The 15,617-nt window shown below is 54.4% G+C and overlaps 1 protein-coding gene and 1 non-coding gene across 9 annotated transcripts in view; both read left to right on the top strand.

Annotated features, from left to right (window-relative positions):
* SGMS1 (sphingomyelin synthase 1) overlaps positions 1-7,831 on the top strand; it is a 229,116-nt gene extending 221,285 nt beyond the window's left edge. For all 8 annotated transcript variants that reach the window (XM_038576036.1, XM_038576035.1, XM_038576039.1 and 5 more), the window contains 3 exons: positions 2,126-2,279; positions 5,246-5,412; positions 6,100-7,831. In XM_038576036.1, the coding sequence (XP_038431964.1) occupies positions 2,126-2,279; positions 5,246-5,412; positions 6,100-6,279 (501 nt within the window). In that variant the 3' untranslated portion in view covers positions 6,280-7,831. The remainder of the gene's footprint in view (positions 1-2,125; positions 2,280-5,245; positions 5,413-6,099) is intronic.
* A 7,388-nt stretch (positions 7,832-15,219) lies between these two features.
* Positions 15,220-15,327, top strand: LOC119866280. Its single transcript, XR_005379602.1, has one exon. It is a non-coding gene; the product is annotated as a U6 spliceosomal RNA (small nuclear RNA).
* Positions 15,328-15,617: the final 290 nt, after the last annotated feature.

The following is a 15,617-nucleotide window of genomic DNA, read 5'->3' as shown; positions in this document are numbered from 1 at the left end:
AGATGGTAAATGCCGTGAAATCTTGTGAAAATGGCTTTCGTACAGTAGGGCCGATTTATCATATGGCTGGGTATAGGACTCTAGGTTGGAAATCATTTTCCCACAGACTTTGGAGGCATTTTTCCAAAGTCTTATGTTTTCCAGTATTTTTTAAAAAGCCTGACTCTTAAAAAAAAAAAAAAAAAAAAAAAAAAAAAAAAAAAGCCTGACTCTTAATGCTTTGTATGAAGCTTGTTTTTAATTTCTGGAGGTGTTAGGATCTCTTGCTTGACCCTCATTCTTGAAATTTTACAGTGCTGAGTCTTGCTATGTAGGTCTATTTTCTTCTGTTGAACTGCATGTCCACTGACCTTTTGAACTTGGAAATCCATGTCCTCTGTGTGGTTTGTTCAACCTGCCATCCTTAACTAGAAATCCAGATACATATGTTTTAAGGGAAATTGTAATAAGAACACGTATTTCCCAAAGCCCAGATTATTATCAGTGAAATATTGAAATGGATCACGGTGATTAAATTGGTTACCTAACCAGAATTTAAAAGTGTGCTGACAAGCGTAAAATACAGACAAGCACACATTTCGTTCAACAGAGCAAGTAAAACTTGAAATGAGCAAGTTGTTTAAGCCACTTACGACTCCTATATGCAGCCCAGACTTGTATCAGAGAGGGGTAGATTTATTTACGAACCTTTTTCACTCTTATTGAAAGGAAAAACATGCAATTCTACCAACATAATTTCAGAAGATTGAAAGTATACCCACCTCAGTCCCTTGTTTCAGTTTGGTCACTGCATCTCACATACCGATGTATACTTGTATTTGACTGCACCAGTGTCCAACGTTTCACCTAAGTTAGTAAAACCTTTGTCCTCTAAGCCAAGCAGGAATGAATTTTTCCTACATATTTTTTCCAAAATGGTTTTGGTAGCAAATCAGTCAATTACTCTTTGCCTATCAGTATAATTTTAGAAGTTGGGTAAGCGTCTGCTGAAATGTGCTATAGAAAGTGCTACTATCTCAGGAATGTTCTGAAGCCATGAGCTCCACTCTAGGACCGTACCCCTTCCCAGGGTTGTCCAAAGAACGGTGAACGTTGAGTGGCAGACTTCATGGTGGGAGTTTATGTATCTTAATATAAGCTCATGAAGGCAAAGCACTCCCGTGCATCTCTACTCTGAGTACCCGCACCAAGCACTTCTCTGACCAGATAAGTCAGAGAATGGGGAGACACATTCTGACGCCGCCTCCTGGAGAGCGTATCAGATCCCGGAGGCTGAGGGCTCACAGTCCCGCCGACTGTCGGCACCTGCGCTTCTGGCCCCCAGCTGTAAGTTGGAGGGGCCCATAAGTGCTGCTCAGGCTTGGCTACTTTGCTAGCTGTTGCCCATGGAACACGGAACGCAGGAAATAGATTTCCGGTTTATTATAAGAGGATATAACAGGGCAGCCAGATGGATGAGAAGCATCGGCCGAGGTATGTGGGGAGAGGTACAGTTTCCGTGCCCTGTCCGGGTGCACCACTGCCCCCCAGGACCTTCCTGTCTCTACTCTTTCACCACCCTGGAAGCTCTCTGAACCCTCATCCTTTTGGCTTTTTGTGGGGCTTCATTATGTAAGTGGGATTGATTAGGTCTTTGGCCGCGGCTGATTAGCTCAGCCTCCAGCCTCTCTCCTCCTTGGAGATACAGCCCTGTGCTCGCTGGTTGGCTCTCCTGGCATCCAGCCCCATCCTTCGGGGCTTTCCAAGAGTCACCTCATGAACATGCACTCAGGTGTCACCGGAAGAGGCTTCTTAGGAATAACCAGAGAACCTTTATCTCAGGAAATCCCCAAGGTTGTGCCAGGAGAACAGTCAGAGGCCAGGTTTATATCTCTTATTAGCAATCAGTGTCAAGGGACGCCTGGGTGGTCAGTGTCCCCGTCGTGATCCCGGGGTCCTGGGATCAAGTCCCACATCGGGCTCCCCACAGGGAGCCTGCTTCTCCCTCTGCCTCTCTCTCCGTGTCTCATGAGTAAATAAATAAAACCTTTAAAAAAGTGTCAAAAAGCTCAATTCTGAATATTAGTAATCATGGCACACTTTCATGTGGCCTTTTAATGAGTCTTGTTTTCTCTTTTCCCACCAGCTTTTTGGAGACTGGGAAGCCCAGCTGCGGAGAATAATGAAGCTCATCGCTGGCGGTGGCCTGTCCATCACTGGTTCTCACAACATGTGTGGGGATTACCTGTACAGTGGCCACACGGTCATGCTCACACTCACCTACCTATTTATCAAAGAGTGTAAGTCTCCAGCAGCCTTCCGCGACGCCTGCCATTTCCCATGGTCCCTGTGAAGTGTGGCTGGAAGCCTCGGGAGGGCGGCACCTCATCTCCCCACCGCGCCCAGAGAGACACATGCGGGTGGGGGGGGCGGGTGACTGCTCTTCCTCATGGGGTCACTTGTTCACCCTCAAGGGTCAGCACAGCATTTGGGGTGCACGACAGCTGCTGGAGGAGGCCAGAAGGAAACCTCCCAAGACACCAGGAATGCAGTGTCAGGCCTGTGGGTGTGATGGTAGACTGTGTTTCTAAGTTCCTGGCCCTCTGCTCTGAGCCATGGGGACAGAGGTGCTCAGTGATGTCCCTCACAGAAGCCGTGGGCTCGGGGACACTGAATGAGGAGGGCACTAAATGGGAAATTTCCTTTTAAAAGAAAGTGCTTAAAATATTTTATTCTGAGACACACAAAAAATAATACTAAATATACCCTGTCCGCCACTCAGACTTAATAGGTATTAGCTTTCGCCGTGTCTGTTTCTGATAACCCTTTAAAAAGCAGATGAGGTGTTAGGAGGTGACAGGCCTTTCATTCCTTCCCCCACCACTGTCCTCTCTCCTTTCCATGCGTGTTTTTATATGTGCACATCATGGTGGGATGGTTTGTCAAATCTGCGTACGTGGTATTATGCTGTCTCTGGTCTTCGGCCACTTGATTTCTCTCAAATGAGGTTTGTGAGACGTGAGGCTCTGGCTCGCTGTAATGAGCCACAGGTTACTTCTTTTTCTCCTTGTGGAAAACTCAGTTGTCCTCAGTCCTCAGTATCCTGCTGTTAAAAACAGTCTCCGTGAGCCCGGTCCAGGCAGGTTCTGTGCAGAACAGTGAGTGGCGGCGGGTTGCCGGTACCTCCAAGGAGGGACGCACACATTGCCGTGTCGACGTGTGTCGGGAGTGAGTGCGGCGCCGTCGAGTTGGCAGGCAGAGCAGTGACGGTAACGAGAAGTGACCAACAGGAAGGGGTCTGAGTCCGTCCTCTGAGATGGGGCTGTGCTGTCCTGTCCCCCATCAGCAGGAGAACCCCGTCCTGCAGCAGGTGCAGGTGGGTGCGGGGGTGGGGGGCTGGCTGCCGCTGGACCCTGGGAAGACGGGGGCCTGACCCACCCTGATGGGCTGGCGCTGGCGAGGCACGGCAGGAGCACGGCCGGCTGGGGACTGAAGGCTTGAAAGCCCAGCTTGGGTCTTTTTAAAATTTATTTTGTTTGACGGAGAGAGTGTGTGAGCACAGGGGGACGGGGAGAAGCAGGCTCCCCGCTGAGCAGGGGCCAACGTGGGACTCCATCCAGGACCCTGAGATCAGGACCGGAACCCACGGCAGAGGCTTCACCCCCTCAGCCCCCCTGCCCCCCGGCCCGAGGCCGCTTGTGGTCTCAGGGAAGACAGGAAAGGGCCGATGTGCCCAGGCGCCGGGAGAAGGGAGCATGGGCGCCCCCGGCCTGTGGCTGAGCCCAGGGAACTGTACCACCTCCAGGCGCCCTCCCGCCCCGCGCCGGGCCACGCAGGCCTGGGGTAACCGGGGCGCTCGCGGCCCTGCTGACTGTACTTCAGCAGGTGAGCCTCCCCCTTGAAGGAAACCCAGCGTGCCCTGTGGGGAGACGGGGGGCGGGGGGCCAAGTCAGATGGAGGGTCCCCGTGCTGCCCCGAGCCTCTGACCTCGCTACGCTTCACTCCCTCGGCCCTGGATGAGACGCAGAAAGCTGCCCCTGGCCGGGGGAGAGGTGATAGCGATGGAAACGGGCGGCACACGGGCCGGGCCTACTGTTCAGCAGCGGCGGCCACTACTGTTGTCTGGCTGGGTGTCCAATCGGATCTTGCTGGATCCGAGAGCAAGAGAGCCCCCCGCCCGACCACTGCCTATGAAGACCCAGCCCCCTTCACCTTCTCTCTTTCTGGTCCTGCTTATCTTGTTCAGCGTTGCAGTTTTTCCTGGCATTTGACACCTTCTAACTTAGTGTATAATTTACTTATTTATTATATTATTATAAATGTATTATTATTAAAAATTTACTTATTATAATTATTTTGTATTGTCTCTCCCCCGTACTAGGAAGGTATTTAGGAAGAACCACAAAGGCAGGTTCTTTGCCTGTTTGTTCATTGATCTCAATAGCTAGCACATTTCCTGTGCCGGACACATCGTAGATGCTGGATAAATCTCAGTCAAATGGCTGATTAGTCCTTGGGCCCTTTGAGAATCCAGTAAAAGTCTGAACTTCCTCCCCATGGAGAGGGTGGGGAGGATGGATCACATTCAGACCACATTCCTCCGTAAAGTTTCAGACCCTCTTCAGCCAATTATTTGAGAACACAAGGCAGGAAGGCCTGATGCTTCCCTCGGGGAGCTTCCAGGTGGAGGTGTGGACAAGTGTTTATCTGACCCTGCCCGGCCTCTGAACGGGCTTGGACCAGAATTCCCAGGCATCTGGATCCTTTATTTCCATTTGAGAAACAGAAATCCCAGAGACTTTCAGATCAGTGTATGGTCACAGAGCTTGGAAAGCAACTAAGACGGTGGTAGCGGTCCCAACCGCCCACTCCCCATATAAGCTCTCTCCAGACCAAAAGGTATTGGTTTTTCTTAGAGCATTAAGCCCAAATTTTTTACAAGTAAATGGACTTAAATGTCAGTGGACTTTTTTTTTAGCCGAGCGTGATGCATTACCCCCATCAGTTGACCTTTTAAATTGTATTTATGATTATCTGAATCTAGCAATAACTAAATACAAAATACAGTTGTAAATCAAAAACCAAGCTGCCGCCGTTCTAACCTTGTTTCCACGTGAGCTAAAGCCCTCAGACTTGCTGCCCGCGTGACCTGTTTCGGGAAGGAAAGCTCGGAGTCACTGGACTCAAGTGGCCGCAGAGGCGAGCGTGGTTGGTGCCCTCGGTGCTACCTGAGTGACGGGCTGTTGTGCCTCTCTCCTCATTTCAGATTCCCCTCGACGACTCTGGTGGTACCACTGGATTTGCTGGCTTCTCAGCGTGGTTGGGATCTTCTGCATTCTCTTAGCGCATGACCACTACACTGTGGATGTGGTGGTGGCGTACTACATCACCACGAGACTCTTCTGGTGGTACCACACTATGGCCAATCAGCAAGTGAGTCCTTCCCCCCCATCTGATTGCAGCTCCCTTTGCCCTGGCCGGGGGCGGGGGCGGGGGCGGCACAGCACAGCAGGGGGAAGGGGACGTGCAGAGAACCCACCGATGGCTCAGGTTTCTCTCAGAGGGGTCGGTGGGTAGGACTGTGTTGTCTCTGGTGATGCTGACCCACCTCTGAGTAGAACATGAACAAGAAACGCGTGAACACAGTGACACCAACGCTGCATCCTTGCAGAACAAGTGTCCCTCCCCCCCGCCCCTGACAAACGTCGTCCAGGCTGTGCCCACCTGCACCCTGATTGGCTCCCCCCGCCCTTCTCCCACCCTGGGCCCTTACCAGCTGAGTGCTTAACTGGCGTCACAGAGAAGTGACGGCCACACTGACTGAGGCCTGTGTATATGGGCAAGACACTGAGTAAGCCTCGTGCTGTCCATGCACTCCCAGAATCAGAGTATTTTTTCCTGCTGGGTTGGGTGTGGCACGGTTAGCAGATGAGCGCAGAGTGGAGACGTGTGTGTGTGTGTGTGTGAAATGGGGACACGCGGGGCGGGTCTGGGGTCCTCTGCAAACTGCAATAAGGGAAATACCTGAACTGCAAGTGGAGGATGACCAGCAGAGCGTCCTTCTGCGGCTGGGACGTAGCTTGTGCTCCCTGACGCGGTTTCCTGTCCTTGTCGTCCTAGGTGCTAAAAGAAGCCTCCCAGATGAACCTCCTGGCCAGGGTGTGGTGGTACCGGCCATTTCAGTACTTTGAAAAGAATGTGCAAGGAATCGTACCTCGGTCTTACCACTGGCCCTTCCCCTGGCCAGTCGTCCACCTCGGTCGCCAAGTCAAGTACAGCCGCTTGGTGAATGATACGTAACGGCGGGACCCAGCGGGGGAGCGAGGAACTGTCCCAAGTGCTAAGAACTCCATGAGAGAAGATGCCATAAACAAACACCTCCCTAATCCTGTTCTCTTTCAACAGTTACCTTGACTTAACCTATTGAGTTACCTGGTCAGCACTGTGATCTTTTTTTCTCTCCAAAGGACCTGCGTTGGACAACAATAAAGAAAATTTAACCTATCATGCACTGTACACATTTCCTGTTCATAAGTTTGGGATTTACATGACCTGCGACCACCATGTTCCTTTGTATATGATGCAACAGCATAAATGTGAGCTTTTATATCATCAGTTCTGGTCTTTCCAGTCACATCTGGAAATAAAGCGTATTATTTTCTTGGGAAAACATACTTTTCATATCTCTTGCCCCAAAGATTGGGCTGTAAGCCATTTTCTAGCAAATGTCTCTATGAAGGTTTCTAAGTACCTGAATGGGGTTCAATTCTGAAATCTTTCTACCTGTTGCACCGATATTCAAATAAAAATGACAGACACAGAAAGGTTCGGTAACTTTGGGTTTTGTAAAAAATCAGCAGAGAGAGTGTGTCAAAAAGTGCAAAAAAAAAAAAAAGATTCTGTTACAAAGTGATTTTCTAAGTATTTCCTAACTTTATTTTTCAAAATAATGTTATGAAAACCAAATTTAAAGATTTTTACATGTTGGAGAGAAGAGAGTTAAAATTTAAAAATGCTTCTTGGGAGAGAAATTTGTCTATGTTTCTAGTGCCTTTCTTGTCTTGATTGTATGGTCAGTAGGCAATCTTAAATGTTTTTATTTAAAATAAAATATTCCATGAAGATATAAATGTATGTATACACTACTAAATTTTGCATTTATAGCTAAATTAAATCAGAAGACTGCTTACGGTTTTTAAATCGCTACGAGTTAAAGAAGGGGGGAAGCTAATTAGAAAGCCCGGGCCTGTTCCCATATTGTGAGCAGGTGGCAATGACGTGTACCACTTAAATTATTTTATCATCTGTTTGGTAGTTCGATTTTAACTATACAATGAAAACAGCCATGAATACTTTGTTTTTAAAAAAAGAGAGTTTTGAAAATGATCACTTAACTAAAACTTGAAAGCTCTAAATTAGTCATCCATACTCTCATGACAATTTTGTTGGTGAACAACAAAACAGAGATCTATTTCTTTCAAATATATTTGTGCAGAAACTGCATGGAACTCTGAGTTTTACTCCTAACATGAGTATGTTTGGGGAAGTATTCTATTCTGTACTTGCCAATGTGGAGAACAAAATAGTTTTTTAAGAATGAAGAAGTATATATATCCATTCTGTATTTTACGCAGCAGAATTATCTTCCGTAGGGTTTTTTTGTGTATTCACAAGGTGATATTTGTATTGTAAAACAATAATGGTGAAGGAAATAAAAAGGCTTTTAAAATTTTGTTTGTTTTAAATATTTGTAAAGTTATTATTCCAGAGAGTATACTGATATCTTAACAGCTTACCTAGATCATAAATTAATCAAATGCACTTTTTAATAAAACCTGATACTTAAAATAAATGACTGTTATTTCGAATGTGTTCGCATCCTTCACGGAAGTCAGAGACGAAGTCATGAAAGCAAGGTAATAAAAAAAAAAAAAAAAATCACCGTGCGTGTTGGAGCTTCCCCAACATGGGTTGGTTTGAGACACGGCCTGTGGCGATCCTGATTGTTTTCCCTTTGAGGTTTCTGGAAAGGTACAAGTGTTTTTTTGTCTTTTTTAAATACATAAAAAGAATCACGGCCGGGTTCCATCCAAACTGCGGTCGGCCTTTGCCGGAGAGGAGGAGAGGTCAAAGCGGTGAGACCCGCGTGGGGCTTCGGAGGGCGTCGCCGCGGGCGCGGGCGGTGGCCCCTGGAGGTGGCGGACCCTGGAGGCCGGACCCGGTTCTAGGATGGCTCCCCCTTCGCCCTTCGCCGCGGCCCGCCCTGACCTTGACCCTGGAGCAGGTGCTGCGTGGCCTGAGGGAAAGTAACGTGAGTAATGCAAATGCATCCGCTGAACACTGAACCTTTTTTTTCCAAGTCGAATTAGTTTTCTTAAAAAAAGGGGGGGGGGGTTACTGTGGCTCTGCAGGCTGCCTCTTGGTTTCCTAAGAAACTCGTGCCCGACGGCACCGATGTGTACCCGGGCCCCGGCTGCTCCCGGGCTGCGGGCGGGCACAGGAGCGCCGCCTCGAGGTCCGTTCCGGCCTCCCGCTGCCCCGGGCCCTGCGTGCTCCCGGGAGGCCCAGGACGAGGCCCCTCCCCGTGAAGCGAGCGGGGGAGCGCGCCTCGCCAGGTCCGAGGCCTCACTGCGGCCCGGTGCCTGATCGCCAGCCGTTAGCACCGGGTGCGGAGCTGAGCACGGAGCCCGCCACGGAGCTGAGGCCGGCGCGGCCACCCGGCGGAGCCAGGTCCCGAGGGGACTAGATACAGGATGTGCTCCCGGATCCCTTGACGTCCCTACTCTGGTTTCCCCCAGATGTATTTATTTTAGAGAGAGTTGGGGGCGGGGGGCGCAGAGGGAGAGCGAATCTGGGCGGGTTCCCACTGGCCGGGAGCCCACGCGGGGCTTGCCCTCCGGCCCTGAGATCACAGCCTGAGCCAAACCAGAGCCGGGGCCTGGCTGCGCCCGGGGCAGATGCTGGGCCTCTGTGCCCTCCGCTCCCTTCCGTCAGGAAATCCAGGCCGCATACGCTGCTGTGGGCCCCTGACGTCCTTACCTGTCTGCCGGTGCGGCGCCCGCCCCCCGCTAGGTGCTCCGGGGCCAGGGGTGCTCCGAGGCCAGGGGTGCTCTGGGGGCGGAGGTGCTCCGGGGTCAGGGGTGCTCCGAGGTCAGAGGTGCTCCAGGGTCAGCGGGGGCCAGTCCCTGGGGGCCCCGCAGGACGGGGGGAGGGTGGAGAGGGTGACCCAAAGCCGGCCCGGGCTGCCTGGGTGGACACAGGAGGGGGTGTCACATGTGCCAGGGCGCGGCCCTGCTGTGACTCGGCGTGTGGCCGCTGGGAAAGGTGCGCCGCCGGCCTGGAGTGCCCTGCATGTCCAGGGTCCCCCGTCGCCACGAGCGTGGACATCCGACCGCCGGAACAGGCCTGAGGGCAGCTGGCGTCGTCCCACGGGTGAGTCCCCCGGGAATTCCCGGGCCGGGGGTTCCAGGGTGTGGAGCCCAACAGCAAGGAGCCACAGAAGCCGGGTTGGCGGTCCTGGGGCCCTGGCGCCCGGGTGCCGTGTGACGTGTCCGGGGTGGCTTCGGGGGGCAGACGGTGGGGTAGGGAGGGCTGCGGCCGACAGGGGCCAGCCCAGCGCCCCGCCCACGGCCCTGAGCCCCCCGTGCTGGCACTTCCCCGGGAGTGGGGGGGCCGCTCCGGGGAGGTTAGGGGACAAGCCGGCTTCCTCCTGGTGCCGGGGCCTGGTGCCATCCCTGTCCTCCCTGTCCTTGACCCTCTCTGGTCTCCGTCCTTGAGGCGTGTCCCCCGGACAGACCACACGCACGCACAGACGGCACCTCGTGTGTGCGCCCTCCTGACCGTCTCCGTCTTTTCACCGCTGTGCTGAGACTTTTCACGCGTGAAGTGTAATCGATGGCACAGCTGACCTTGAACAATACGTGTTCGGGCCCAGAGGGTCCACCTACGTGTGGATTTTTTTCAGTAAATACAGCACCAAGTACTAGAGAGGCACTTTTACGATTTTCCTAGTTTTTTCCTCTAGCTTTATTCTAGGAACACAGCATGGAACACGCACACAGACTGCGCGCTAGTCGGTATCGGGATGGCTTCGGGCCAACAGTAGGCTATTAGTAGATACATTTGCGGGGGCTCCGCTTTTTTTGTTTGCTTAAGATTTTATTTATTTATGAGAGACACGGAGAGAGGCAGAGACACAGGCAGAGGGAGGAGCAGGCCCCATGCAGGGAGCCCGACGCGGGACTCGATCCCGGGACCCGGGGTCACACCCAGGGCCTAAGGCAGGCGCCAAACCGCTGAGCCCCAGGGACCCCCCCAAAACAGTCCTTTCTCGACAAGTTCGCCCCGCCTTCTGTAGCTGTAAGGGTGGCAGCGGCGACGACCCCAAAGCTCTCTGAGGCTGGAGATGCAGCCGGAAGCCCGGGGCGGCCGAGCGTCTGCGGCGACCAACAGGACGGGCTGCGCTCCGAGGGAACCCCGGCGGCTGGACGGACCAGGCTGTGTCCTCACGACGGCGCAGAACCGAGACTGGGAGCGGCTGTCGGCGTCTGCCGCGGCCACCTCGGGCCTCCGCTCACAGGGCGTCCCGGAGGACGCGAGGACAGGCTGGGCCGGGAGCGGGGGGACATCCGGGTGCCGAGCCGCGGGCCACTGGCCGGCGCCTGCCGTGCGCTCTCCCGCGAGCCCCTGGGGTGCAGCCCCGCGCCCGGGGACCCGGGCCACCCGAGCTCTCAGCGGCGGCTGCATAGCCCAGGCCTGTGGGAGGGGAGTGGCCGCCAGCAGGGCCTGGGCGGTGACTTCGGCCGCGGAGGCCGGGTCTCTCTCCACCGAGGGCTTCCAGTGTGTTCTGTGGGGTGCGGCGATCTCCCTCTCCCGGGGCCCCCTCGCTCGAGGTCATTGCCCAGAGGTCACTTAGGGACTCCAAGAGTCATTCAGTGTGAGCAGGAAATGCGGCAAGTGTGTGACGCCGTCCCGGGCCGGGTCCTGCCAGGAACCCCCGCCCGATGTCGTACCTACTTCATTTCACACCAAGGACATTTTTTTTTTTTAATATCCAGGCTTGTTTTATTTTTTTTTCCTTAAATTACATTTATCTATATTCCAGCCCATTGTAACCCGTTTTTTTGTATATTTTTTTTTATTGGAGTTCGATTTGCCGACACAGAGCACAACACCCAGGGCTCATCCGTCCGGTCCCCCCGTCCCCCGCCACCTCCCCTTCCACCGCCCTTGGTCATTTCCCAGAGTTACGGCTGCTCATGGTTTGTGTCCTTCTGTGATTTTTCCCACTCATTTTCGACACCAGCGGTTTTTTGTCCGACTCCTCCCTCGGGAGTTGCTCTACGACGCAGTGGTGCTCGGGGAGGCGTAACTGGTCACGCCCAAGTGCCCGGGGCGGGTCGCCGTGGAGCGGGAACCGCGAGGCCATCAGTACAGGTGTGACGTAGGGCGACGGCGATGGGACCGGGCGGGGGGGGGGGGGGTGTCGTACAAACAAGCTCTGGGCTCAGTAAACCCCGCGATCGCGAGGGACATGGGGGGAGGCATGAAGACGAGGCCCCAGGCGCCCCGGGAGAGGTCCCAGCGCATGCAGGGCGCCCTCTGCGGAGCGGGGAGCTGGGCCGCGAGCTCCACGCCAGTGTCGCCCGCATCTGCCCCGGACGCAGCGTCCCTGGGCCCAAGCGACGGCCGCCTCCCGTATTCACGGGGAAGCAGCCAGCGGCCGCCGAGCCACAAGCCGCGCAGCTCTGGGCCGTGGGCTCCGCGGCGCTACCGTGACCGCCTCCTGACCACGGTCGGCGCCGGTGCCACAGGAGCCCCGAGGGCCTCGGCCGAGCAGGTGGGCCAGATGGGCCTGGGCAGGTGCACACAGCTCAGGGTGTCCCGGGGGGCGGGCGGGAAGGTGTGATCTGCTGGCACGAGCGTGCCTGGGAGGCGCCTCTGAACCCTGGGCTCTGAGCTCCGGGACGCCTCAATGCGTGGTGGCCAGGCCTGCGGGAAGCCCGTGGTGGCCGCCGCCGTGGTCCCCGCCGTGGCCTGGGTGAGCAGGGAGGCCGACACCATGCCCGACGCTGCCTGTGTCCGGGGCCCAGCTCGTGCGGCGTGGGGGGGGGGGGGCGTGTGCAGGTGGCACCGCTGGGCCCATCACCCAGAGCGCGTCGCGGGGGGGGGGGGAGCCCCACCCTGGGTGGCTCGCGGGCCGCTGCCTGGTGAGTGTTCCCAGGCTCCCCCTCCTGGGGGTCAGGTGCAGGAGGGCAGCCGGGTCGAGGCGGGGCCGACGGCAGAAGGGCCCGTTCTGTTTTGTCACACGTGGTCCCAGCTGCACCCAACACTCAGCAGACGCGGGGGGCAGGGGGGCACTTCCTTCAGGAGCCGAAATGTCGACGTGTGTGGCACTGGCACCCCCATACTGTCAACACCCACCAAGTGCGGCATCAGAGTCCCCGGGGCTGGACGGCGAGGCATCCGAGATGTCACCTTAGCACGGCGGAGCTTGAGCGCTGACACGTGGGCCGCCCGCAGATCCGGGTGTGCAAAGCCACCTCGTCCCTCAAGGTGTCCGGGGTTAATCACCAATTAAAATCGGCCAAGACAGCGAATGTGCACGGGCGCTGGGAAATGCATCTTCCTCCTGGGAGCGAGCAGGGCCCCCACCCAAGTGAGGAGGCTCTGCCGGCGGTGCTCCCACCCCCCGATCCCCCCAAAAGGGGCCAGAGCAGGAAAGACCCTGCGGTTTCTGCTCCGGTTTAGGGCAGCGTCGCCTCCTGGGCGGGACCGCGGGAAGCACACGCGGCCCGGGCAGGGGAGCCTGCGGGTGTGCAGAGCACAAGCTTCTGCCGCCCGCGTTGCCCCGCGGTGTGCTGCGGGGCGGCGGGGGCGCCTTGGGCTTATCCACACGCACGCACACGCGCACACACATACCTTGAGCGTTTGTATCAGCGTCTTTAGAGCCGTAAACCAATCTGCCCTTAGAGAAACATACATTTCCTTAAACTGGCCTGTGGCCTTGAGGCCCTGTCCACGCAAACCTTTCTTCCCCTCTGATATTTCATCATGAAAAATAATTTTTTAAGGTTTTATTTATTTACTTGGCAGAGCGAGCAAGCGAGTGAGCACAAGCAGGGGCAGAGGCAGAGGGAGAAGCAGATGCCCCCGAGCAGGGAGCCCGACGCGGGGCTCCACCCCAGGACCCCGAGATCACGAGCTGAGCTGAAGGCAGACGCCTCACCCACTGGGCCCGGGCGCCCCTGCAAGACAACTTTTGAGTCCACGCTCACTCGGCAAGGACTGCACATGAGAACCCCGTAGGCACCGCCTAGTTTCTACTGTTACTTTATTCACTTGCTTTATCACGGATCCATCCACTTGTCTGTGTTTTTATGCGTCTATCAATCAATTATTCGTATCGTCGTGATGCATTTCAAAGTAAATTGCAGACCCTTCTTTTGAAATACGTCAGCATTCGTATCACTAAAACCCAAAATTTGTTCCCAGGTGGTTTTTTGCTTTTTGAGTAAAATCTATAGGCAAAGAAACACAGAAACGTGAAGTGTATATTTGCTGTTTTGACAAATGCGTGTAATTAAGGCCCCTGTCCTGACACAGAGCAGTTTACCGCCTGCTCCCCGCCCCTCGCCCATCGATCTCAGCCACCCCGGCCCCTACCCCCCGTCCCGGAGGCAAACCTTGTTGGCTACTATTGATCGGCTCCCCCACCGTGGACTGCGTATGTTCTCATTGGGACGGCTGCTTTCATCCTGCGTAATAGGTGTAGAGTCCTGCGTGCTGCTGTGTGTGTCGAAGCATTGCTTTCTGCTAGTGACCGGTATTCCATCGACTACGTGTGCCACGGTGTGTTTACCCACTCTTCCACAGATGGAAACCTGGGCAGCTTCCACGTTGGGGATAGTATCAATAAAGCAGCAGCTTACAATATGCTGTGAGTTTTCTATTTGTGTGCACATATGTGTGTGCATGTACATATGTGTGCCTGGGTGTGTGCATGCACATGTGTGTGCCTGGGTTGTGTACATGCATGTGCATGGATGCGTGCATGTACATATGGGTGCATGGTGTGTATGTGTGTACATGCGTGTGCACGTACATATGGGTGCCTGGGTGTGTGCATGGATGCATGTGTGTACATATGGGCACATGGTGTGCGTGTACATATGTGTGCGTGTACATATATGTGCCTGGTGTGTACATGCACGTGCATGGATGCGTGCATGTACATATGGGTGTGGGGGGCGTGTGTACATGCGTGTGCACGTGCATATGGGTGCCTGGGTGTGTGCATGTACGTGTGTGCATGGATGCATGCATGTACACGTGGGCACATGGTGTGTATGTGTGTACATATGTGTGCACGTACATATGGGTGCCTGGGTGTGTGCATGGATGCATGTGTGTACATATGGGCACATGGTGTGCGTGTACATATGTGTGCGTGTACATATATGTGCCTGGTGTGTACATGCACGTGCATGGATGCGTGCATGTACATATGGATTTGTGTGGGGCATGTGTACATGCGTGTGCACGTGCATATGGGTGCCTGGGTGTGTGCATGGATGCATGCATGTACATATGGGGTGTGTACATGTAGATACATGTGCATGGATGTGTGCATGTACTTATGGGTGCCTGGGTTGTGTGTGCATGTACATGTGTGTACATGGATGCATGTGCATGGATATGCATGGAAGTGTATACACATGTGCATGTGTATGAATTGTGTGTGCATGGATGTGTGCACGTACATATGTGTGCATCTGTGTGAATTGTGTCTGCATGCGTGTACATGTGTGTGCACATGTGCGTGTGTGTACACGCTTGTGCGTGTATTTAGGTCTATAGGTTGTTGTCTCTCCCGGGTAAATACTACCCAGGTGTGGGGTTGTTGGCTTATAGGGTTGACGGATGTTTGATTTTACAAGAAATGAGCAGATGTCCTTGTAGGAAATTTTTCTTGCTCTCAAAGAGAGGGACCCCCCAGATCAGAACAAACCAAGCCAAACCCTCCCCTGGGGCAAGGCTGTGCGTAGATGTGACGCCCAGGACGTCGCAGCCCTGAGCTCAGAGCTGACACCTGGAAAGGAACGGGGTTCTCAGTGACACAGGAGCCCTGGAGGGACCAGCTCTGGGGCTGCCTTCCTTGGACGCATGCGAGCCAGTGACACCCCTTATTCCTTAAGACAGTTGGAGTCAGAGATTCTTTTAAAATAAATCGATAGAGTTGTGCTCCGCTCGGCAGCACAAATCCTAAAAATTGACACGATGCTGAGAAGATGAGCCCGGCCCCTGAGTGGGGAGGACACGCAAACTCCCGGGGCGTTCGCTATTTTGGGGATGAGCACCGGGTGTGTGTGGAAGTGAGGATCACCGGATTCTACTCCAGAAACCACTATTGCAGTCCACGTCAGCGCACGAAATTCAAGTTAAAAATGCATCCAGTAAAAATATTTTTAGAGACGCTCCTGGAGTATCTCATCCACGCAGCAAAGCGCCTCCGGAGTAACCGCACAAACCAACACGCAGGGACGTGGCCCCCAGGGGCGGGAGCAGCGAGGCCCGACCCACAGCTCGCCCTGCCGCCGCGCTGTCCCCACGGGCCGCGCTTCCCGCGCCCTCGCCAC

The sequence above is a fragment of the Canis lupus genome, chromosome 26 (genome assembly GCF_011100685.1).
Source record: "Canis lupus familiaris isolate Mischka breed German Shepherd chromosome 26, alternate assembly UU_Cfam_GSD_1.0, whole genome shotgun sequence".
NCBI lineage: Eukaryota > Metazoa > Chordata > Mammalia > Carnivora > Canidae > Canis > Canis lupus.
This window is presented reverse-complemented; position numbering and strand designations above follow the sequence as displayed.